This window comes from Mirounga angustirostris, unplaced genomic scaffold, assembly GCF_029215605.1.
Source record: "Mirounga angustirostris isolate CCGP_5_RB_7025 unplaced genomic scaffold, mMirAng1.0.hap1 SCAF_9, whole genome shotgun sequence".
NCBI classification, from domain to species: Eukaryota; Metazoa; Chordata; class Mammalia; order Carnivora; family Phocidae; genus Mirounga; species Mirounga angustirostris.
In genome coordinates, this window is record NW_026991717.1 from 42,073,055 (window position 1) to 42,095,157 (window position 22,103).

A 22,103-nucleotide genomic window follows, 5' to 3' on the forward strand; every position below is an offset into this window, starting at 1 on the left:
TGAGAGAAAGAGAGAGCATAGCCAGGGGGAGAGGGAGATGGAGAAGGAGGCTCCCCATGAGCAAGGAGCCAGATGTGGGGCTCCAGCCCAGGACCCTGGGATCATGACCTGAGCCGAGGGCAGACGTTTAACCGACTGAGCCACCCAGGCGCCCCTCAGAAATTACTTTAAATAAAAATAATGCCTCAGCCTTTGAGAGGCTCTGGCCTCTGCTGCCATATTTGGCTCTGCACTGAGGGGCAAAGGTACCCCAGCAGGCTGATGCTCATGGTTGCAGGCCCCACCTGTCAGGCTTCTCAGGAGGTCTGACCCTGCAAGGAAAATCTGCGCAGACACCTTGATTTTATAACAGATGCCATTTCTTTACTGGAAACCTGTCCTTTTTCTTCATTCTCTTTTAGAAGCCCTGGGGGAGAGAGGGAGGCGTGAATCCCTGGTCGGAGGGGCTGAAAGGGCCCGGCACAGGTGTTTATTTTCCCTAATTCATTTTCAGCCCCTCTGGGGAGACTTGGGCAGTTTTTTTGTTTGCTGGATCATTCAGCTAAATCCTTGCAGTTTTTGTGACCCTTAAAGAGCCCCCAGAGAACTTGGACCCCCCGCCTTTAAGATGTAGGATTTCCCAGGGGCAGCTTTGGTTCTGGGCCTCCCCACTTTGTGGCCTTTGCCCAGCACAGCCAGTCAGATGAAACCTATATCTGGTGAACTTGGTTTCTAGCAAAAAGCAAGCCTTAGGCGTGGACCCTAGAGCTGGAGGAATCCTAGAGCTAGGGTGTCAGGTAACCTCTCTTAAAGACCACGAAGCTGAGGTCGGGAGAGGGAAGGTGCTGGATCGCAGGTGTGTACAGGCTAGAGCTGGGAGCCCTGGCTTCCTGTCAACACACGTGCTGACGATGGTGGACCCGAGGGAGCTGAGTCCCCTCCAGATACTCAGCCTGTGCAGAAGCGGGCCAGCGTGTCCCTGTAAGACAAGCCTCACAGCCCTGCGTGCCCCCAACAGGCTCCGCCTCCCAAGGAGTGACCCGAGCCCCTGACCTGGGAGCATGTGGCTCCGGTCTCTGCTGGTACTGAGCTTCCTGCGCAGGCTCACCAGCACGATGGGTGACCGACGCCAGCCTCCCACCAGGGAGCACCGTCCTGCCCCGGGGCTGAGGTTCTGCACCCTCCCCCTAGCTTTTCCTCTCTGTGGCCATTGGCTGCCTTGGCCAAAACTGAGAGCGAATCGAGCATTCAGGAGCTAGGGAAAGTTTGTAGACTGTTCTAATAGAGGCTGTGAGGACGAAGGTAATCGCCATGCCATTTTCAAGTGGCTTTGGAACACGGGCTCCCATCTGCCCCTGGCTTCCCTGGGCTTGCCTTGGGCTTTCCGACTCTGCCTTTGCCGAACTGTGCCTGCCGGAAGGAGCACCCCACCCACAGTTAGACCCTGTGGGAGCTGGGGTCAGTCCTCCGTCGAGTGTTCCTGGATCACCCCCTTACGGCCCCAGCATGCTTCTTCCCCGTACCCAGGGCTCGTGGGTTCTGCCAGGCACTTGGCTTTTCTAGGCTGCCACGAATGTGAGGACACCTTCCAGACACGGTACACTGAGGCATTATCTCATCGGGGTGTCACCGAGAAGGTACTGGCCCTATTTTAGAGCTAAACTAAGGCTCCAAGAGGTCATAACCTGTCAGAAGTGATGGATGGCAGCGCTGCAGAGCACTCGAGGCCCCCCGCAACCCCCGATGAATGAGTCTGTGGATGCCCCTTGTTCTCTGCGGATCTGAGAGAAGCCGTCGAGTGCGGTTTCTGGTGAAGCCGGGCACTGTGTTCTGTCCAGGGCTCTGCTCAGTGCCCAGTGATGTGAACAGCACCTGTTAGAAGGCGGAGTGGAGAGCCCTGGGTCTCATCAGGGCCTGCCTTCCCGTGTACCTCGGATGGCCCTTGGTTCAGGGACCCAAAGCGCCCCAGAGGGGGTGGGGCCCAGTTCAAGCTCTAGAAACAGCGTTGGACGCGGCTGTCAGCGCGGCTTTAGGTCTGTGATCGCTAGAGCCTCGGTATGTGGAGGGTTACTGGGCACCAGAGGCTTCGCCAGGGAAGTTAGCCCTCGTTTATAAAAGAGCTTCGCATGGGTGGTGCGCCTGGGTGGTGCGCCTGGGTGGCTCAGTCGTTAAGCATCTGCCTTTGGCTCAGGTCATGATCTCAGGGTCCTGGGATCGAGCCCCGCATCGGAGAGCCCGCGGGAAGCCTGCTTCTCCCTCTCCCACTCCCCCTGCTTGTGTTCCCTCTCTCACTGTGTCTCTCTCTGTCAAATAAATAAATAAAATCTTTAAAAAAAAAAAAGAAGAAGCTTCCATGGGGAAAAGGAAAGGGGCCTCAGGTTACCCTATTTGAGCTGAACTTGCAGTGACTTCGGCTTTACGAACATGTGTTAATCCTTACTAGAACCCTGCAAGCAAGATTCTCCAGCAATCCCAATACACAGATTTAAAAGCTGAGGTTTGGAGAGGGGTGACTGGCTCTCAGTCAGAGGAGAGACAGAAACTAGGACTCTATTGTCCCCCACACTAAACCATCAGCTCAGGGCAAACAGGACCTGCTGGCAATTCAGGCTTATCAGAAATAATAAAAGCAAAGCCCTGGGGTTTAAGTGGTGCTGGTTTTTTTTTTTTTTTTTTTTTAAGATTTTATTTATTTATTTGACAGAGACAGCGAGAGAGGGAACACAAGCAGGGGGAGTGGGAGAGGGAGAAGCAGGCTTGCCGAGGAGCAGGGAGCCCGATGCGGGGCTCGATCCCAGGACCCCGGGATCATGACCTGAGCCGAAGGCAGACGCTTAAGGACTGAGCCACCCAGGCGTCCCTAAGTGGTGCTGTTTTAAATAAACATGTTTCCCCCTGGAAGCCTAAGCGTTTTTTTCAACACCGTTTGCAGTAGTGGGAAAATAAAATCCCCGCAAGGCCTCTTTCCAGAGTCCAGAGCTATGGGGGGTAAACTGGAAAATCACCCAGAGGAAGTGGGGTCCTCCTGTTCCCCTGCAGCTGACAGCCTGAGGGGGCTGGCTCTCCCCCCACACAGGGGTGAGGGATTGTGCCAGGCCGGGCCTCAGTGCCAACACCCACCTGCTTCTGGGCCCAGCGCTGGCCCAACAAGGGGCCGGGGACAGCAAGTGAGGCCTCCAGCAGGCCCTGGAGGGGTTGGGATGGGGTGGGTTGCTGCTTGCCCCACCCCAGGTTCTGCCTGGAGAAATTTCAGCCCCTCCGGCCCTCACCTGGCGATCATCTCTGGCTTGGGACCCTGGCTCCTGCTGGGAGTAGGTTGGCGTGGGGGCGCTGCAGCTCCCGTTTCATGCTCAGAGTAACCTGTGAGGCCTCTACAGCCACCCACATCCCTAGTTCTCTGATCTTTCCTGCTCCCCTTTCCCCCTTACTCACTCTGCTCCCGCCACACTGCTCTCCTGGCCCCCAGCTCGCAGGCCAGGCCCCTGCTCTGCAGCCCTTGCACGAGCTATCATTCCCTGCGCGTGCACTATTTTCCTGCCAGATGCCGCTCGGCTCCCTGCCTCACTTCACGTGGCGAGGCTCACACTGGTCAGCCCTTTTTAGGTCGCTTTCCCCCTCCCCAAGCCTTCCCCAGCAATTGCCAGTTATCCCTTACCTGGTGCTCCCCATCCCCCGCCCCCACCGTAGCCTTATTAGCTTCTTAGATACCAAGTATTTACTGTCTCTAATCCTACTAGAGAAAAAATTGTAATTTCTCTTTTTTCCTTGCCGGTTCCCCAATATTGGGCAACAGGTGAGTATGGGTCCAGATCCGCTTTCTCAGACAAGAAACACCTGGCCTCAGGTGACTTAAGGGCCCAGGTCCCAGCTGGTGCTGGGCGGAGCTGGAGCGTGAGCATGGCCCACCAGCCCGCTGTGCTCCCTGCCTTCCCCTCTTACCCAAGTTTTCACCGTGTACCTGGGACCAGGAGGCTGCTGCGGGGCCGGGAGCCTATACTTTGGCGGCCAAAGGTGGGACATCAGTGACTAAAGCTCTGCAACTGAGGTCGAGGTGTGTGCCCACGTTGAGCAAATCCAGCAGGTAAAAATTTAACTTTGTATGCGCCTCTAGTGGTTTCATTATCAAAGGACTTAACCAGGGCTGCTGCTTTTGTTTTCAAGTCTTTACTTAGGGTTTTCCAGATGCTTTCTAATGTCTTTGTGATGCGAGAACGGTATAAAATTAGGATAACTATGTGGTTTATGTTCAGAATCATATCGACCAGCGAATTTTCTAGAATCGTGTGTGTGGGCAGGCCCGAGCGCCGAGCGAAGGCGCGGACGGCAGGGGCCGCGGTGGCGGGCTGGGGGGGCTCGCTCCGGCTGTGCGCCCCGGCTCTCCCCCTCCTCCCGCCCGCTGGTGCAGCGGGCGGCTACGCTCGCGGGGAGCCTGGGCCACGCACGGCCGCGGGGCGAGCTTGCGGCGCTCGTTCGGCCGCCCGGGTCGTCCCGCCCCGTCCCCACGGCGCCTGCGCCCGCGCTCTACCGGGTGGCCACGCCTGCCCGTGGGGGTTATTTCGGCCCCCGACGGCGGTCGCAGTCCCAGGGGATGGTGTGGGCCTCTCCCCTGCTGCGGACAGCGAGTGGCGGAGGGCCCGGGGCGGAAAGGCGTCGGGTTGGATGCTGGCGTTCAGTGAGGGCTAGCCGGGTGTTTTCCCAGCATCCGGCTAATCTCGCACTCCGGTGCGTAAAACCGTAATGTGAGGTAGGCATTAGTGTCCCCGTTTTGCAGACAAGGACACTGAGGCTCAGAGATGTGGCGACAGTCTGGGAGGTGGAGGGGCTGGGGTTGGAAGCCAGGTCGCTCTTTCCGCCCGGGGCCCTTGGCTGGGTGTCGTGCCCCGGCGTGGTCGGCCTAGCGCGGCAGCAGCTTGCGAGCGGCCGTGCCGGGCGCGCTCGGGAGCTGGTCCGGGATCATGGCTGCGCTGTGCTCGGCCCGCAGCGCCAGGCGCGGGCACGCGGCGCGCAGGCGGCGCAGGCCGGCGGCGCTCACGTTGCGGCAGAAGTCCACGTGCAGCGTCTGCAGCGCGCGCCCGTGCGCCGCCACGGCAGCCAGCGTGCGGTTGGTGACGCGCGCGCAGTTCTCCAGGCGCAGCGCGCGCAGGCGCGGGCAGCAGCGCAGCAGGCACGCCAGGCAGTCGTCGGTGACGTGGCCGCAGCCTGAAAGCGTGACGGACGCCAGGTTGGGGCACCTGCGGAGAGATGGCGGTGGCCCCAGGTCGGGGCCCACGGCGGGTACGGTTGGCGCCCGCCCCGCGCCCCGCCCCTCCCGGGAGCAGCCCCCGGCCCGGTAGCTCCCTGACCGCCCTGGGACTCACGGCGTGACTCCGTGTATTGTGGGCAAGGAAGTGAACCGGGCTCAGCCCGTTGAAGGAACTGGCCTGCGATGACGCGGCCTGGATCAGAACCAGGTTTCTGTCCCCTTTCCCCTACTCTTTCTGCCTCTGCACTCCACCAGACCTTAATCTGCGTGGCCTCTTAGCTTCCTGAGCCGCCGCTGGTCCTGCTGTGGGCAGGGGCGGATGCAGGGTCCAGGAGGACAACTCTAGGTGTTTTTGGCTCTCTCCAGGCCTGTTGCTTTGGGGGGTGGGGGTGCGGGAAAAGATGCATGGTGACCACTCCAGTCTGGCTTCAAGCTGAGGCCCTGATGCTCCTGGCAGGACGGTCAGTCAGGTGGGAGCAAGGGTTTCCTATGGGGTGGCTTAGGGACAGGCACTGTTGAACCCTTGAGGCTGGGGTCGGGGCATAGCTCTGAGTATGCCTGGCTCTGGGTTCTAGACCCCTGGTTTGTGCTCAGTAAACTGGGACAGTTCTTGCATGCCCACTGGGATGCCAGCCTGGAAGAGGTCTAGAACCGGGTCTGAGGGGTACAGTCAGGGCCACTCATACCAAAAGTTTGGAGGCTCCTCTGCCCCAGCCTTACCAGCATTTGCTGGAGAAAAAGATCTTGAGCAGAGTTAGATTTGGCTTATTTCCGTGTGACCTTGGCTGAGTCACTCACTTGAGCTTCACTTTCCCTCTGTGTGTATGGGTGCACAGCAGGGAGGGAATAATGCCTACCAGTCAGCTTGTAGTGAAGATCAAGATTTGGGGTGTAAATGGCCCTGCACAGGGCCTTCTGCAGGCAATTGTAACTCAGTTTTCCTGGGAGCACACAGGATCAGACTGCTTGCAGTCAAGAAGGACCTGTCTTGGGCGCCTGGGTGGCTCAGTTGGTTGGGCGACTGCCTTTGGCTCAGGTCATGATCCTGGAGTCCCGGGATCGAGTCCCACATCGGGCTCCGTGCTCGGCGGGGAGTCTGCTTCTCCCTCTGACCCTCCCCCCTCTCATGTGCTCTCTCTCAAATAAATAAATAAAATCTTAAAAAAAAAAAAAAAAAAAAGAAGGACCTGTCTTGTGGGCAGGGGTCTTGGCTCCCAGTAGCCAGAGGAAGCTGGGGTCTTGACGGGGGCTTTCCCTTTCCCCATCAGCTTTCCCCTTAACCCCTTCACTGCACCTGCCTGGGCTAGCCCGGCTCCCTCGTGCCTGGGGAAGGGGCACATTTCACACACTGAGCCCATTCCATCTTCCCAAGTCCCAAGTTCATATGGCTGCTTCAGTCTTCATATCAAACCCTCTGCACCCTGTTTTGTGAATAAGGAAACTGGCCCAGAGGGCTCAGGTAATTTGCCTGTGACTTATTTGCTCTCTGACCCAGGACAAATGTCTGAACTGTGCTAGTCCTCATTTGACAAGTGGGAGAAATTGTTAGCTCTAGGGTGATGATGACGATTAGGTGTTTAAGCCCCAAAGGTGTTGAGTGGTCCCTTTTGTTCTAAGAACCTTTAGCATAATCCTGATGTAGGAACAAACCAGAGAAAGAGCCGACTCCTTGCCCGCCATCCTCAGCTGTGTCTCGCTGCCAAGAGCGGATTGCTGAAGAACCAGATCTCATGGGTGTTCTCAGTACCTACTGTGTCATTTAATCCTCTTAGCCTGAGAGATGGGTGATTTATCCCATTTTCAGATAAAGAAATTAGGTTGGATTTAAATAACTGGTCTGGGATCCCATGGTTGGACAGTAGCAGACCTGGGAGACTCAGCACAGAACCCTTACCACCAAGCCCTTTGTTCTTTTTGTGACACTGGGGCCCCTTGCTGCACCCAGATGGTGACATGAGAGGGCCACTCCACACTTGCTGATGTGGGAAATTAAATTCTCTCGCGGCAGGAATGGAACAACTTCAGAGCAGGCCTGCCCCTCCCACATACATCACTCCAGTCTGATTTCTGTGCCTTGTTAAACCCACCAAAATGGCCTCATCCCTGCAGGGCCCAACCAAGTCCATCTTGTTTTCTTCTGACTGCCTTAAAAAAAAAAAAAAAAAGGGCAAGGCGGGGCCACCACTCTTTCCTTCCATGCCGGTCACAGGGCCGGCAAACAGCAGCTGTTAAACCTGGGTGGCAGCAAACTGGCTGAGCCTCGTTTGTTAGTAACCAAGAGGTGCTTCTCCTCAAAGGCAGGACGGGAGCGGTCAGTTGAGGCTCAGCGAGAGGCTGGCAGCCGAAGTCTGCTTGCATGGGCTGCCCCAGGCAGGAGGCTGGGACCATGGGGGGGCGCCTGTGGCTTAGCCTCTCTCTGCGGGGTAGAGTTGACCGATCAAATACAGGATGTATTTGGGATGTACTTGCGCCAAAAAATTATTTTGTCTATTCAAAATTCCAATTTAACTGGATGTCTTGAATTTTTATTTTCTAAAATCTGGCAATCCTAGACTGTAGATCACATGACCTCTCAAAACTTTGATTTGCTCGTCTGAAAAATTCGGCTAAAACACCCTCCCTTAGGGGTACAGTGAGATAAGTAATATTCTAATGAGGAAACCATTCTTCAATATCACCACCCCTCCTCCTCTAGTCTGGCTTGGTTCAGCTAACCCAGAGCACCCTAGCTGTCCGTCCCTAGCTGCGTTCCACAGGCCCTGGAGTTTGTTTGCGAGGGGGAGAGCGGAGGGGTAAGCTGATGGCTGAATCTAGGAACCTTTCCCAGGGCCTGACCTTGAAAATCCAGGCCCAGCCAGGCCGCCTTGACGGCTGCTAGGGAGGACAGGTGCCCGAAGGACAGCGACAGCTGAAGCCCAGTCTTCTGTTTGCAGCAGCAGCAGCTCCAGGGCCTGGGAGGCTAAGAGGAGGAAGATCCCCCCCCCCACACCCCCACTCCCATGACTGTATGCCTTCTCTAGGGACTGTGCTGTGGACAGGCCTGGATGGTCTGCCTTGGGCCTAGTTGAGGCTCCCCAAGCTGGAGGCATCTTGGTCTTGTAATTTGCTCTTCCCCGACCCCCCTCCAAGCCTCCTAGGGCTGTGGGAGCCAGACACACCCCCCACCCCCCGCAAAGCCCGTGCGTGGCTCAGGAGGTGGCCTACCTGTCGCACACCTGGAGGAGGAAATCATTGACCAGGCTCTCGTGGCGGCTGCAGATGCTCTTCTGGAAGGCGCTCTTGAGCCAGTCCTCAATGCTGCACACCTGCACGCGGCTGGAGTACCAGCAGATGGAGAGGCTCCTGAGGGCCGGGCTCAGGAGGAAGTTGTCCTTCTTGAGCTCTAGGAGGGATCGAAAATGCAGCAGGGGCCAGAGTGCGGGGTCCTCAAACACGTCCTGGAGCTGGGGGCAGGTCCTGGCCAGGTTCTTCCTGCTGTCCTTGTCCAGGAAGGAGAAGAGGTGCAGCAGGCACTCCCGGTTGAGCTGGGTGATGTGCATGGTGTGCACCCAGGGACCTGACCTTCCTCCTCCTCCTCCTCCTCCTCCTCCTCCTCCTCCTCCCTGGCTCTGGGCTGGTGGACATATATGGTTGAGGAATGGTGTTTATTTTTGGCTAACAACTGGTGCTGAAGCTCTGAGAACAGGGCGGGGGGAGCCAGGATCCAGACATACGTGCGGCAGTCTGTGGTTCGGCTCAAGTTCAGAGAAATTGAAAATCCTGGCAGAAAAGCAGCCTATTGAAGTTAAATAGCTTCCTTAAAAGGGATTTCTTTCCCTTTTTAGCTGACAGTGGTGCTTAGCAGAGAGCTCTTTTGGCTTTTCCCAAGGCATTTTCATTGGAGGTGGCCGGCCAGACCACCTGTCTGGGCCTGCAGTCTGCTCACTGAGAGGGACCCTGATTATAAATGGGATCTGTTTCCATTCTCGAATATGTATGTGTGAGTCTTCTGCTCCACTCCTAATAGGAGTTATTTATAAAGAGCGAAGGGTGACAGTTTTGTGTTCAAAGCTGTAAGCTGAAGCCGGGGTAAGGCCCCTTTCCCTGTGATCTTCACTCAGTGGTGATGGTTTGCGTGCTTGGCCCAACTACCTTCAGACCCTGCTGCCCTGTGCCAGGCAAAGGGATTTCCTCGGCCTCCCAGCTGGCTCTGTTTTTACCGAGTTGTTGCATAAAGATTTATCTTAAGTAGCTTAGCTCTCCAAGGTTCTTCTGTGTGTATGTGCGTACCATGTTAAGCTTAAGTTTACTTGGCTTTACATCTTAACATTTTCCCAATTACGTGCCCTGTTGTATCTCGTTTGTATTTCCCAAAATGTCAGGATGGATGCGGGAGCTCTTAGTACAAAACTGCTTGAAACAGTTTTAGGTTAAAGTGTTTGAGTCTCAGCTTGCCCTTTAAGCCAGCCAGACACCACCGTCTTTGTGAAAGCCTTCGTTCGGTCTGCTCCCTGGGAGGGATGGTAGCCTAGGCAGGCTGTCTGGAGGTCTACCTCTTTTAAATTCTCCTTTCCTGAAGTAACAGATTTCTCACCTCGTGGATCGTTTTTCTAACCCTGCTTCCCTCCCAGGCCCACCCCAGATCCTACTGTGATTGTGCTGCTGTGAACTGGCAGCTGTGTGTGCTGGTTCGGGGGGTGCTGACAGGAAGGGCTGCACTGTCTGCAGCAGGGAGGCAGGGGACACCACCCGAGTGGTCACCTTTGTTCATTCTCCCATTTGTTGGGATCGGAAGGAAAGGAATACTTTGCGTGCAGTTGTGTGGAGTCAGGCGGATGAGGCAGCTGTGTCGGACCCTCTTCTGGAACTAAGGCTTGGTCGTTCCTGGTGCAGCTTTGCCTTCAAAAGCACAGCGCAGCTCAGGAAAGAGCAGCCATTCTCGCCAACTCCGAGACCCCAGGCTCCGCGTCCTGGTGCTTGGTTACCCCAGCAGTGCCAAGGGAAGGGGTGTCTTGTCTCAACATCCCCCAAGAACCAGCTAAAGGATGCAGTTCTTAGGCAAAGGGTAACTCGCTACTCTAATACCGAGGGCTAATTATGTCAGTGGTGCGCCGCGGCTGACCGCTGCCGGCCCTCTCTGGCTCTCGCTGCGCTCACCCAAAGGGCGCACCGACAAGGCCGCCTTACCTCCACTCTTCCTCGCAAATCCTATCCGAGCCGGTACTCTTCAGTGTGCTGACCTCTGGAAACGGACCGTTCTTTCGGCTTCGTAAAAGGCTGGCCACTGGGCCGCCCTCGTGGCCCGTCGAGGCTCCCCCACGGAGCCGTGCGTGCTGCCGGCGGGGTGGGGAGCACCCAGGACGCGGGGAGGGTCTGGGCCGCCAGGGTGGCGTGGACAGCACAGCTGCGGCACGGCTCCCTGGCCCCGCCGCCGCCGCCGCCGCCGCCGCCGCCGCGCAGCGCCTCCCCAGCTGCCAGGCGGCGGCTGCCGCGAGGAGCGGGCTGGACGGGACCTGGAGGCAAAACCATTTGCCTCTGTTTCCAGACTGAGAGGAGCAGGCAAATAACAGAAAAACGATGTGTGGCGGCAGAGGGCGGTTTTCCTGTTTGCAGGGGACGACGGGGGCAGAGAGGTCGTATATAGGAGCGTACTGAAAAGCCGAAACTTTATTTTTTAACAGTGGCACTTACTTGCATGCCTTACTTTAAAAGGGGACCAATGTCCTTTGCTCAGGGCCCCAGAGCCGGTCCCTCAGGGCGGGGTCTAGCTCTGCAGGAGGCAAGCGGGCCTCGTCTTACAGGACGAGGCGGCAGAGGGGAGGCAGGACGCTGCCGCTGGCCTCCGTGTGCCCGGGCCGCGGCTCCAGCACCTCTGCGCAGGCGCGAGCGCAGCCCCCCCTGCCCGCTCCCTGCCGCCGCCGCCGCCCGGCCCTCCGGCCGCCTCAGCCCTGCCGCCTCCCCTCCGGCGGCCCCGCGTGGGGCGGGCGCCGGCCGACCGGGCCGTCCCCTGAGCAGGTACCCCGACTTTCACGTGGCTCCCCTGAAAGCAGTTCAGAAATAATAGTCAAGAGGAAAGAGACCAGAACTTTAATGATACTTTTATCCATAAAAGAGTTCAGGTTGGTGAAGCAGAAAAGGGTTGTGATTACAACGTAAATGAAATCAGTCACTTGCACCGTTAATCCTCTCGCATCATACAAACTAGGCTTTCGTGGCGAGTGAGTACATGAGACGCAGCACTGCGGGGGGTGGGTGTTGGGGTCTGGATCCACGGTGCTCAGAGCCGGGGGAGGCGTCACACCAGCGAGGCGAGCCGGAGACCTTGCCCTACAGCACCCCCCCCGCCCCGCGGGCACGTTCCTGTGGCTGCACCCGTGTCCTGGGCCCCACGCCCCGGCCGCAGGAACAGACTCTCCTGAGCCTTTTCAGGGCCCAAGTGACGAGGCCACGTCAGCAACAGGGTGTGTGAGGGAGTTGAGGGGACGCTGGGGCCTGAGGTGGAAGAAATAAATCTAAATAAACTTATGTACACTAAACCATTGAAAGAGGTTTGGCTTTTAAGAAATAAATATGTCCCCAACCCCAGAAACCAAGCTGCTGGGTAGGTTCACTTAACCAGGGCCTGTACACTTCACCGGTTGAATTCTATGACGTATGTCATCACTAGACACTGAGTAGAATACAGTGGATAAGCAAAGGTTTCTCCACCATGGAGAGAGATTTGTGTTGCCACAAACTGTTTCCATCACCCATCTGTGTGGGAGGACTTCTGAGGAAGTGTTCTTGTTCCAGGGAGCCATGGGGCAGAGCGAGGCACCGCCTCGGCCGCGGCCTCTGCGGGACACGCCACACGCGCAGAGCGCCCGGCGCGAGCGGAAAGCCCTGAAGAGCACGCGGAGATCAGCTTTTTAAAATAGGTGTGATAAGGCTACACAGTTAAATTTTTTAAATACAAACAGGCACATTTACATCACTGGCGTTCAAATGCGCAATTCAAAGGGATCCAGTCACTTTTCCAAAGGAGCCTTCATAATGTCACTCAAAACATTTCTGCTTCGATAAAATCAAGCAATAGAACCACTCCAGAAATTCAAAGAGGAGATGTGTCCGTCTCTCAAGCCAACAGCGCTGCCTGTCTGAGGACCACTTTCCCCAACAAAGCGGTCTGGCTGTCACAAAGTTGCTTTTGGTATAAAAAGACCGTTTTTCTCCACCAATATGCACACTGCCCAAGGCTATAATGCTGCAGTCCTCCAGTGGGCCCCCTCGGAGAGACAAAGGAAGTGCAAATGTTAGAAGTCCCAGCTGTATGCCTTCTAAGTAAAAAAGGCTGGATTCACAGGAGATACCGAACAGATCAAAGAAGAGGCACATTCCACGTTCAATTGTATGTGGTGTTAATGTATTAATATAGATCAAATTATGTGCAACTTTCACTTTTGTAGATCAAAAGGTTAAATACCAAAATCTCTTATGGTTCAACCTCATGCAATTTAGCACTGTCAACTATTTTACATACATGTTTCCCTCTTAATTAGCTTCTGGACTCCGTGTCTAAGTTGTAAGACCGAACCACGACAGCGAAGCCCTCTTCTCCGGAGTGAAAACGCAGACCAGCGCCGTCCAAAAGCCCTACACACTGATGGCACGGCCCTAGGCCTAAACATTCTCTGCCACAAGCGGCTGCTGAGCCCTTGGAATGTAGCTAGTGGTACTGAAGAACTGGGTTTTAAACTTAATTTTCATTAAAACTTCAATAACCACATGTGACCAGTGACTGCCATACCAGATAGTACAGGTTTAGCCATGACCGCAGTTTGTTCCAGGCCATGTTCAAGTGTTTAACAGCAGCTGATTTCTGCCCTGAGAAAAATACAGGATTTATCTAGCGAATATTAAAATGGAAATGGAGCCACATCTGCTCCTGCAATTTCAAATATCTGACCCAGGAGGACAGCCATCAGATTATTCATGCACTTAAAAACAAACTTGGCTTTTTTAATAGGAGAAACAAGATTACCAAAAATTTTGGCTGACTGGCTTAATATGAAAGACATTCTGCCCCTTCTAACAACTTGTAGAGGACAGAAAAGAAACTGACTGGAATAAGAGACGTGCTGACAGCAGTGCACGGCCCTATGCTAGAGCCTACTGGGGAGTGTGTGTTCTCGCTCGCTCGCTCGCTCTCCCTCCCTCTCTCCAATCTGCAAGTACTGCCACCCCCACCCCATCAACAGACTGGCCTGGACTGCTTGCAGAATCACAGTTACCTTCCTTAGATGGAATTCTGGTTCCAGATTTCAATTTGAGTTCAATCTTAATAGTGCTTGTACCTATTTTTCTTGAAAACAATTTTGAAACAAAGACTACTAAACTCAAGAACAGAAACTATTCAAAGTGAGATATTTTCAGTTTGCTCTGCTATCAGGATAGGCCAGTGAGAGTTGTTAAAAACCAAAGTAGCAAGACTCAGATTTCCTTCTATAGAAGCAGACCCCATAGTGTTACCTGAAGTGCAGGTGAAGGTCAGAATCCACTCTGGAGGTCGGCATCTCGACCTCAGATGGCCAAGCAAGAAATAAGACAGAAGTGGCCATGTAGTTATTCCCAGCATGATAGCCAGTGGGGGAACTAGATGCCGGTTTGAAAGGCAAACAGAAGCTATGGTTTCCTCTCCCTGGATAACCTCTACACCGTGTAGCGGAGTCTGAGATTTTTAAACACTCAATGTGTTTGGTCGTCTTTGGACTTTTCTGTACTCCTAGCTCCATGAGCACAAACACACAAGCAAAAAATATCCCCAGAACAAAACAGAAAAACTCAAAAGGAGTAACTCTTGAATTTGCAGTGCAGGCACGACTGAACCAACACATTTATTTAGTTAGTGCTGATGAACAGCAGCCTGGAGAGCCACCCAGAGCAGCAGTTACCTGGCCTGCTTAATGATGCCCTCCCACTTCTCTTTTACAATCAGAAGGAACGATTACTGAGCAGCGAAATCCTGTGGGCCACAAATGATGTGCACACATGATCCTGGGGGGTGGATTTCCAGTCAACCTGGTCTCCGTGACCGCTGTGAAGGGCAGCAGACCGTTAGGCTCTCTTCACAATCCGGAACACCTCTTGCTTGCAGCATGCGAGAGTAACAAAGCATTGATGTAAATGTGCCTCAAAGTGAGAACTGGAAACAGTAATATAAAAAAAAGTCAAATAGAACTAAGTTCTTGAAACTACATATAAAAACTGAATTATTACAACTAAAGCAGCAAATCAAAATATCTGCTGAGGTTTTCTGGTAGAACTAAAAAAACAAATTAGTTGGTGCCCATGTTCAATACGTCACTACCACTGACAAAATAAAACTAAACCCAAAATAGGAAATTGAAAAGTGCATAATGAAATTAAATCTTGGATCAAGTATTTACGGAAAATTGGAAATGTTTGTCCGGTATAGTTGACAAATAATGATTTAAAGGAGGTATTAAAGTTTATCTGATCCAGCTTTGGCCTGGCGTTCCACATAGAAAAGGATGTAGGCCTTTGCTTTCACAACGGTGTCTTCATCAGTCAGTGTTACAGTACTGTCATTGAAATGGAACCAGCGACCTTCATGAGTTGCATAGGCTGTGTAATGTCCAGAACCGACCCTGTAAGGGAAAGTAAAAAAAAAATGAAAAAAGGGCTACAGAAATAACAAAAGGATATGCTCAATCATAGAATTTGTTAGATATATAATAAATTATAAGTACTGTAATAGAGAATACACCCTAGAGACTTGTGGTTTAAGATGGCTGATTGAGCTCAGGTGTTTGTGTTCCTCAAAATCCACTGAAATGACCAGGAATATACTGACATTGGAAATACAGGGAAGAGTGCCATCGAATGACCAGAAACTGAAGATTTTCTACAACACACAAAGCAGTGTTCACACGGCACTGGGTTAATAGAGAAACCCAAGAGCTAAGCACTCTTACCCTAACGAGCATAGGTCAAGGTCTAGGGAAACCTGGACCACTGAAGAACAGATTTCCATCACAGCCTTGGAAAAAACCTGAGCTTGAGAAAGTAATCTGCCTTCAGGGAAGTGCCCTCCCTGTACTGTGGCCTGCAAGCACTTTGCTTTGCTTTGCTTTTTTAAAGATTTTATTTATTTGAGAGCAAGCGTGAGAAGGGGGAGGGTCAGAGGGAGAAGAAGACTCCCCACTGAGCAGGGAGCCCGACGCAGGACTCGATTCCGGGACTCCAGGATCATGACCTGAGCTGAAGGTAGTTGCTCAACCAACTGAGCCAGCCAGGCGCCCCCGCAAGCGCTTTTCTGTCAGCACGACCCAGCCACGCACCCATGGAGCCCTAGAGTCAGCCCTCCCAGCAGGAGAAAAGCCTTTGGTAGAACAGACACCCCACAAGTGCTAGGAAAACCCTTACCATTTACCAATAATGATCAATCTCATCATTTATTATGACTGAATAAACAGCCCCAAACCATCAAAACCCGGGGGGCGGGGGGTGTGGATAGTGTGAAAGAGAAGTTCTGGGAAGAACAAGTAAAGCAATTAACCACTAACATTTAATGCAGAAAACCAAAGAGCTTTAAAATTCTAATACCGATGGTTTCAAAAAGATACTGCAGCCATAAAACAAGAATGTTCCTATTATGAAAGGAAGTTATCAGAAAAATGGATTGCCACAGTATTAAACATTTCACAGAGGAGCTTATCTTCAATTTGGATACAGATGAAATCCAAATTGGTGATTTGGAAAAATAGGCCAGGGCAGTCTTCAGAAACACGGATGGAAATCACTGAACAGTGGTTAAAATGTGTGAAAGAACCGGAAAATTAACTATATAGGAGGTCCCCCCCCATCCTTGGCTTTGCTTTCCAGTTTAGTTACCCACAGTAGGCTGTGGTCCAGAAGATGATCCTCCTTGTAACCTCTCATCAAAAGGTCAACAGAAGCTAACACGACCACAATTACAATTAATATTAAATTATAATTGTAAATTAAACTATCATAGGTACATATGTATAAGAAAAACTAGAGTGTATATATATAGGATTTGGTACTGTCTGCAGTTTCAGGCATCCACTGGGGGTCTTGGAATGTATTCATACAGGTGGGAGGGGGCTGCTGTACGTGTAATATCGGTTCCAAAAAGTAGAGAGGGGGTGGGGAACAAACACTATTTCCAGGAGTGGAAGACACTGATGAAGAGGATCATCATCCACCACCAAGCCAGGAATACATTTACTGTAATTTCTTAAATCCAAAGACAGGATCCTGTAACCGTCCAATGAGGAAAAAACGTTGCCTATAAAGGGATGAGACTCAGACTGGTAGTAGACTTGGCCCTTGTAACTATGAATGATGAAGTCCAGGAAGCAATGTCTACAGAGTTGAGGGAAAACGGTTTTCAACATGGACAGGGTTTTGTCCACATTTGAAGGTAAAATAGTGAATCTCAAGAAATCAGAAGGTATAAACTAATACAAATTTTCAGAAAAACAAAAATTCAATAAAAATGAATCTTTAAAATAGATGACACGAAGTTCCAAATAATTTCCCATTTTTCCCCAATTTAAATGTCATCTGACAAAGGAAACAAAAACTTTGGAGTGAAGACTACTCAGGATTTTGTGGACAAACAGCTTAGGTTCTGAATGCTGAGCTCCAATGAACCCTTCTCCATTTTGCTTTCATGTGCCTTCCCTCCTTCACAACATCCTTTCAAGAATATTCTTTCACACCAAGATGGAAAGAAAACTCTACTTCACTCACTTTAACGTATCCTTTTTTTAGGGAGTTGAGGGGAGAATTATCCAGAGTGGTGTGAAACTGCTGGTCTCCACCGTGCGTTTCCCAAGCACGAGAAGCCACTGACACACTTACCCGGAACCATGGTGCACCACCACAGCGGCAAGGTCGTACAGGCAGTGCTCGGGGCCTCTGTTCTCAGGCTACAGAAAAAGGGAGAAGACATCCCAGGACTGAGTTAGCAGCAGTGCTCAGTGACCTCCTATCTCCTACCTCAGTGTGAAGACTTGATTTGACTGAAGAGCCATCTTTCACCATCTAACAAAGATAACTGATCTTACCTCTAGCAAGTAGCATTTCATGTCCAGGCCTCTCAGGGGAAATTCTACATAGGTATCAACTTTGTTTCTTAAATATGCAGTCCAATGAAATCGTTTCAAATGTAAGCATAGCACCTGGATGAGAGACAAATCAGACAAAGATTATAAATAATTTACATTTCAATAAAATTAACTACTTGGTACTAATGTCTCGATATTTTAGGTGGCCTATCAGTTTATCTTTGGAACCCTGATGGTACTTTCTTCCACATTGTGATGTTGTGATTTATAATATAACCCCTGAAACTAATATTACAGTGCATGTTAACGAACTGGAATTAAAATAAAAACTAAATAAATATAATATATATAAATTATATAAATAAATAGGTCTTTACCCTCTGTCCTAACAGAGCTCCTAAACCCTTAGAATTTCCTAAATGGTAGCCATAAAGGTGTCTTTGTTGTGTTAATGAGGTGACTTTCGGACCACACCTAAGGATAGGGGCTGGTTGGGGGAGGGGGGCGCCACACCCAACCCTGTGATTACGGAGTTGGAACTTTCAGTCTCCCCAGTCTCCCCGCCCCCCACCCCAACTCCAGGGAGGGGAGAGGGGCTGGGAGTTGAACAACTGTCAACAGCCAGTGAGTTACTCAGTCAAGCCTATGTAATGAAGCCGCCATAAAAATCCAAAGTGAGGGGTTTAGAGAGCTTCCAGATGGGGAACCAGAACAGTTCAAGGCCCGTGCCAGGCCCAAACTGCACAATGGCAGAAGCTCCTCTGTTCAGGACTCCGCTCTACCTATCTCCTCATACATGTCTGTAGTCTGTTGGTCAGAAGCATAAAGTAACAAGTGACTGGCTTCTGAAGCGGAGGCAGTCTTGGGGGACTGAGACCTGACCCTGTGGAATCTGATCGCTGTCTCCGGGTAGACAGTGTCAGAGTTGCAGGGAATCGTAGGACACCCCGCTGTTGCTCAGTGGTGGTGTGGTGGGAAACCACCTTCCACACGCTGTAAATTGTGATCAGGACACATTAATTATGCATTCTCAAAGGGTTTCTTTACCTTTCACTAGCAACTCGAGAGACCGATAGAGAACACAGGCTAAAGTTACAAAAAGATTTGTCTTCTCATCAATCAAACATTTTTCCTCTCAAAATTGCATTATAATTTGAAACTCAGTCCTTACCTTGGGGAGTTTTTGAATCCAAAACTTTTTAGTGGATTTTTGTTTCTTTTTGCATTTGTGGCACATATATAACTCTGTCTCATCAAGTTCTTCTAAGTCCGTGAAACTGCGAAGACAATCTAAAACCAAATTGATTTGGGCAGCATTAAAACAGGAGGCCTTCTACAGAGGCAATCCACTGTAGCAAACAGACTGTGAACTTTGAAGCTGGACAACTCTGGCTCCAATCTCAGCGTTATCAACTCAGTGACCTTGGAAAAAAGTCAGCCTTTCTCAGTTGCAAAATGGAGACCAAAAAACTAACAAAAACAAAAACAAAACCTACTCTGAAGCACTGTTGTGAGGAAAAATACTGTGTGTCAAGTGCCTGGCATCATGTCTGACATCTGGTAACCATCACTTAATGACAGGTGGTACTGCTGGGTTTGGTGCTATTAATGAAGAATTAGTCTGGATACTTTTGCTAAAAATGGTTTCCTTAATTAAAAAAATCAAGGTTTGAGCAGCAATCTTCTCTCAATATCTTACCTTATAGAGGACAAAGCCCCCAAGTTCATAAAAAAGTCAGGTTTAGAGCAAACATTTTCACAGTCATAACTTATTAAAAAATAAACGCAGATGACAGAAGGCTACATTACCAACCTTCCTACGATACCTCCAGGGAATCCTCTGTTCCAGGCTCTACTCTCAGTCCCCTGGACAAACCACAGATAAATTTTTTTGAAGGCTTGTGTAATCTGGGGTTTGGTAAACTGCGGCCCCAAGCCAAATCCAGCCACCTGGTTTTGTAAATAAGGTTTTCTTTTCTTTCTTTTTTTTAAAGATTTTATTTATTTGACACAGAGACCGCGAGAGAGGGAACACAAGTAGGGGGATTGGGAGAGGGAGAAGCAGGCTTCCAGCTGAGCAGGGAGCCCGATGCGGGGCTCGATCCCAGGGCCCTGGGATCATGACCTGAGCCGAAGGCAGACGCTTAACAACTGAGCCACCCAGGCGCCCCTGTAAATAAGGTTTTCTTGAACACAGACACGCCCACTGATTCATGTATCCTCTGTGGCTGCTTATATACAAGAGCAGAGTCGAGGAGTTGGGACGCAGACCTTACTTGCAGTAATGCCTAAAGTATTTACTATCTGGCCCTTTATAAAGAGTTTGCCAACGCCTGTTGCAATCAGTAAGGTATGTATTGTTCTGTAGAGAAATAATATTATTCCTTTTAGAGAAGAGTATGTATGCCTGTGTACCCAGCACTCAGAAATGGATTCTCTCCAGTACTTGAGGAGCCAAACTTTATGTGAATGGCATCCCCTAGAGTTGTGCAGTGAGCAACCTGAGCAGCCAGGTGTGGGAGCCCTGTTAGGAGTTTCCTGTATTTTCCCAGTAACAGACCCCATCTTTCCCTCTAGAAATAGACATTATCCTGAATTTTGTGTTAATCATCTTTTTGCTTGCCTTTATAGACCACATACATACACATATGCATCTTTAAATAGTATAATGTTTAGTTTGAAAAGTTGGGTAGCAAGCACTAAACCTAGCTATATGAGGAAAAGCAACACTGTCTGTACTCAAGAATTTTCAGGTCATAGTCCACCTTGGCTCCCAAGAGAAGAGAATAAGAAAGAGCCTAGTGACACAGGCCCATGTGGAAAAGGGGAACCATGCATTCTTTGTGGAGTTGTGTGTTTGGTTTGGTTTGGTTTTTTTGAGGTATAATTGGCACCTAACATATTAATTTCAGCTATACAATATACATTCAATATTTGTATCTGTTGGGACATGATCACCACAATAAGTCTAATTAACATCCATTAAGATTTTTTTCCTGTGATGAGAACTTTTTATTATCTTAGCGACTTTTTATTTTTTAAAGATTTTATTTATTTGACAGAGACACAGCAAGAGAGGGAACACAACAAGCAGGGGGAGTGGGAGAGGGAGAAGCAGGCTTCCCGCTGAGCAGGGAGCCCGACATGGGGCTCGATCCCAGGATCCTAGGACCATGACCTGAGCTGAAGGCAGATGCTTAATGACTGAGCCACCCAGGTGCACCCCTATCTTAGCAACTTTTAAGTATACAATACAGTATTAACTATAGTCACCATGCTATATTATTACATCCCCATGACTTATTTATAACCTCAAGTTTCTACTTTTTGACCCCTTTCAAGTATTTTGCCCACTTCCCATCCCACACCTCTGGTAACTACCAATTTATTTTCTGTATCTATGAACTTGGTGTGGGGTTTTTTAGATTCCACATATAAATGAGATCATGTGGTATTTGTCTTTCTCTGACTTTAACTTAGCATAATGCCCTCAAGTTCCATCCATTTTGTTCTAAATGGCAAGATTTCATTCTTTATGGCTGAATAATATGTCATTATATAAACATATTGTCTTTATCCATTCATCCAACAGTTGCTTCTTGGATTATTGTAAATAATGCTGCATGAACATAGGGATCATATCTTTTCAAGTTAGTATTTTCTTTTCTTTTTTTTTTTTTTTTTTAAAGATTTTATTTATTTGACAGAGAGAGACACAGCGAGAGAGTGAACAAAAGCAGGGGGAGTGGGAGAGGGAGAAGCAGGCTTCCCGCCGAGCAGGGAGCCCGATGCAGGGCTCGATCCCAGGACCCTGGGATCATGACCTGAGCCGAAGGCAGACGCTTAACGACTGAGCCACCCAGGCGCCCTCAAGTTAGTATTTTCATTTTCTTTGGAAAAATACCCAGAAGTGGAACTGTTGGATCATATGGTAGTTCTACTTTAATTTTTTTTAACATTTTTTATTGAAGTTCAATTAACATATAATGTATTACTGGTTTCATAGGTAAAGGCCTGTGATTCATTAGTCTTGTATAATACCCAGTGCTCATTACATCACAGGTCCTCCTTAATGTCCATCACCCAGTTACCCCCATCCCTCCACCCCTCTTCCTTCCAGCAACCCTCAGTTTGTTTCCTGTGATTAAGAGTCTCTTATGGTTTGTCTCCCTCTCTGGTTTCATCTTGTTTTATTTTTTCCTCTCTTCCCCTAGGATCCTCTGTTTTGTTTCTTAAATTCCACATCAGTGAGATCATATGGTAACTGTCTTTCTCTGACTGACTTATTTCGCTTAGCATAATACCCTCTAGTTCCATCCACGTCATTGCAAATGGCTAGATTTCATTTTTTGATGGCTGCATAATATTCCATCACACACACACACACATCTTTATCCATTCATCTGTCGATGGACATCTGGGCTCTTTCCATAGTTTGGCTATTGTGGACATTGCTGCTATAAACACTGGGGTGCACATGCCCCTTCGGGTCACTACATTTGTATCTTTGGGGTAAATAGTGCAATTGCTGGGTCGTAGGGTAGCTCTATTTTCTTGAGGAACACCCCCCCCCCCGTTTTCCACAGTGGCTGTGCCAATTTACATTCCAACAGTGCATAAGGGTTCCATTTACTCCACATCCTCCCTAACACTTGTTATTTCTTATGTTTTTGATAACAGCCATTGTAACAGTTGTGAAGTGATAGCTCATTGTGGTTTGATTTGCATTTCCCTGATGAGTGATGTAGAGCATCTTTTCATTTACCTGTTGGCTATCTGTATGTCATCTTTGGAAAGATGTCTATTAG

At 50.3% G+C, this 22,103-nt stretch overlaps 2 protein-coding genes and 1 long non-coding RNA gene across 10 annotated transcripts in view; 1 reads left to right on the forward strand and 2 right to left on the reverse strand.

Moving 5' to 3' along the window:
- Window positions 1–2,213: 2,213 nt before the first annotated feature.
- FBXL22 (F-box and leucine rich repeat protein 22) lies at window positions 2,214–9,826 on the reverse strand. 2 transcript variants are annotated; one of them, XM_054513486.2, is made up of 2 exons: window positions 8,426–9,826; window positions 2,214–5,178 (listed from the first exon to the last, which is right to left on the reverse strand). In XM_054513486.2, exons 1-2 carry the CDS (start codon window positions 8,758–8,760, stop codon window positions 4,767–4,769), a joined length of 747 nt encoding a protein of 248 aa, XP_054369461.1. In that variant the 5' UTR covers window positions 8,761–9,826; the 3' UTR covers window positions 2,214–4,766. The 2 variants fall into 2 exon arrangements, with proteins under 2 accessions (XP_054369461.1, XP_045755862.1); XM_045899906.3 differs by having other exon boundaries at window positions 2,214–5,210.
- LOC135361566 (uncharacterized) overlaps window positions 3,931–22,103 on the forward strand; it is a 39,756-nt gene continuing 21,583 nt past the window's right edge. Inside the window, exon 1 of one of the 3 annotated variants that reach the window (XR_010404992.1) lies at window positions 3,931–4,060. This is a non-coding gene — a long non-coding RNA (uncharacterized LOC135361566). Of the gene's footprint in view, window positions 4,061–5,209; window positions 5,430–21,040; window positions 21,169–22,103 lie in introns of those variants that run through there. The other 2 variants (XR_010404993.1, XR_010404994.1) reach the window with 2 other exon arrangements.
- USP3 (ubiquitin specific peptidase 3) overlaps window positions 12,156–22,103 on the reverse strand; it is a 108,555-nt gene continuing 98,607 nt past the window's right edge. For all 5 annotated transcript variants that reach the window (XM_064570338.1, XM_045899903.3, XM_064570340.1 and 2 more), the window contains 4 exons: window positions 18,467–18,585; window positions 17,296–17,409; window positions 17,090–17,157; window positions 12,156–14,847 (listed from right to left, as the gene is read on the reverse strand). In XM_064570338.1, coding sequence (XP_064426408.1) covers window positions 14,682–14,847; window positions 17,090–17,157; window positions 17,296–17,409; window positions 18,467–18,585 — 467 coding nt within the window. In that variant the 3' untranslated portion in view covers window positions 12,156–14,681. The remainder of the gene's footprint in view (window positions 14,848–17,089; window positions 17,158–17,295; window positions 17,410–18,466; window positions 18,586–22,103) is intronic.

Coding starts and splice junctions, on each gene's coding strand:
- FBXL22 (XM_054513486.2), bottom strand. CDS start 8,760: ATGCACATCACCCAGCTCAACCGGGAGTGCCTGCTGCACCTCTTCTCC. Junction 5,179..8,425: donor CTCCTCCAGGTGTGCGACAG/GTAGGCCACCTC, acceptor TCACGCTTTCAG/GCTGCGGCCACGTCACCGAC.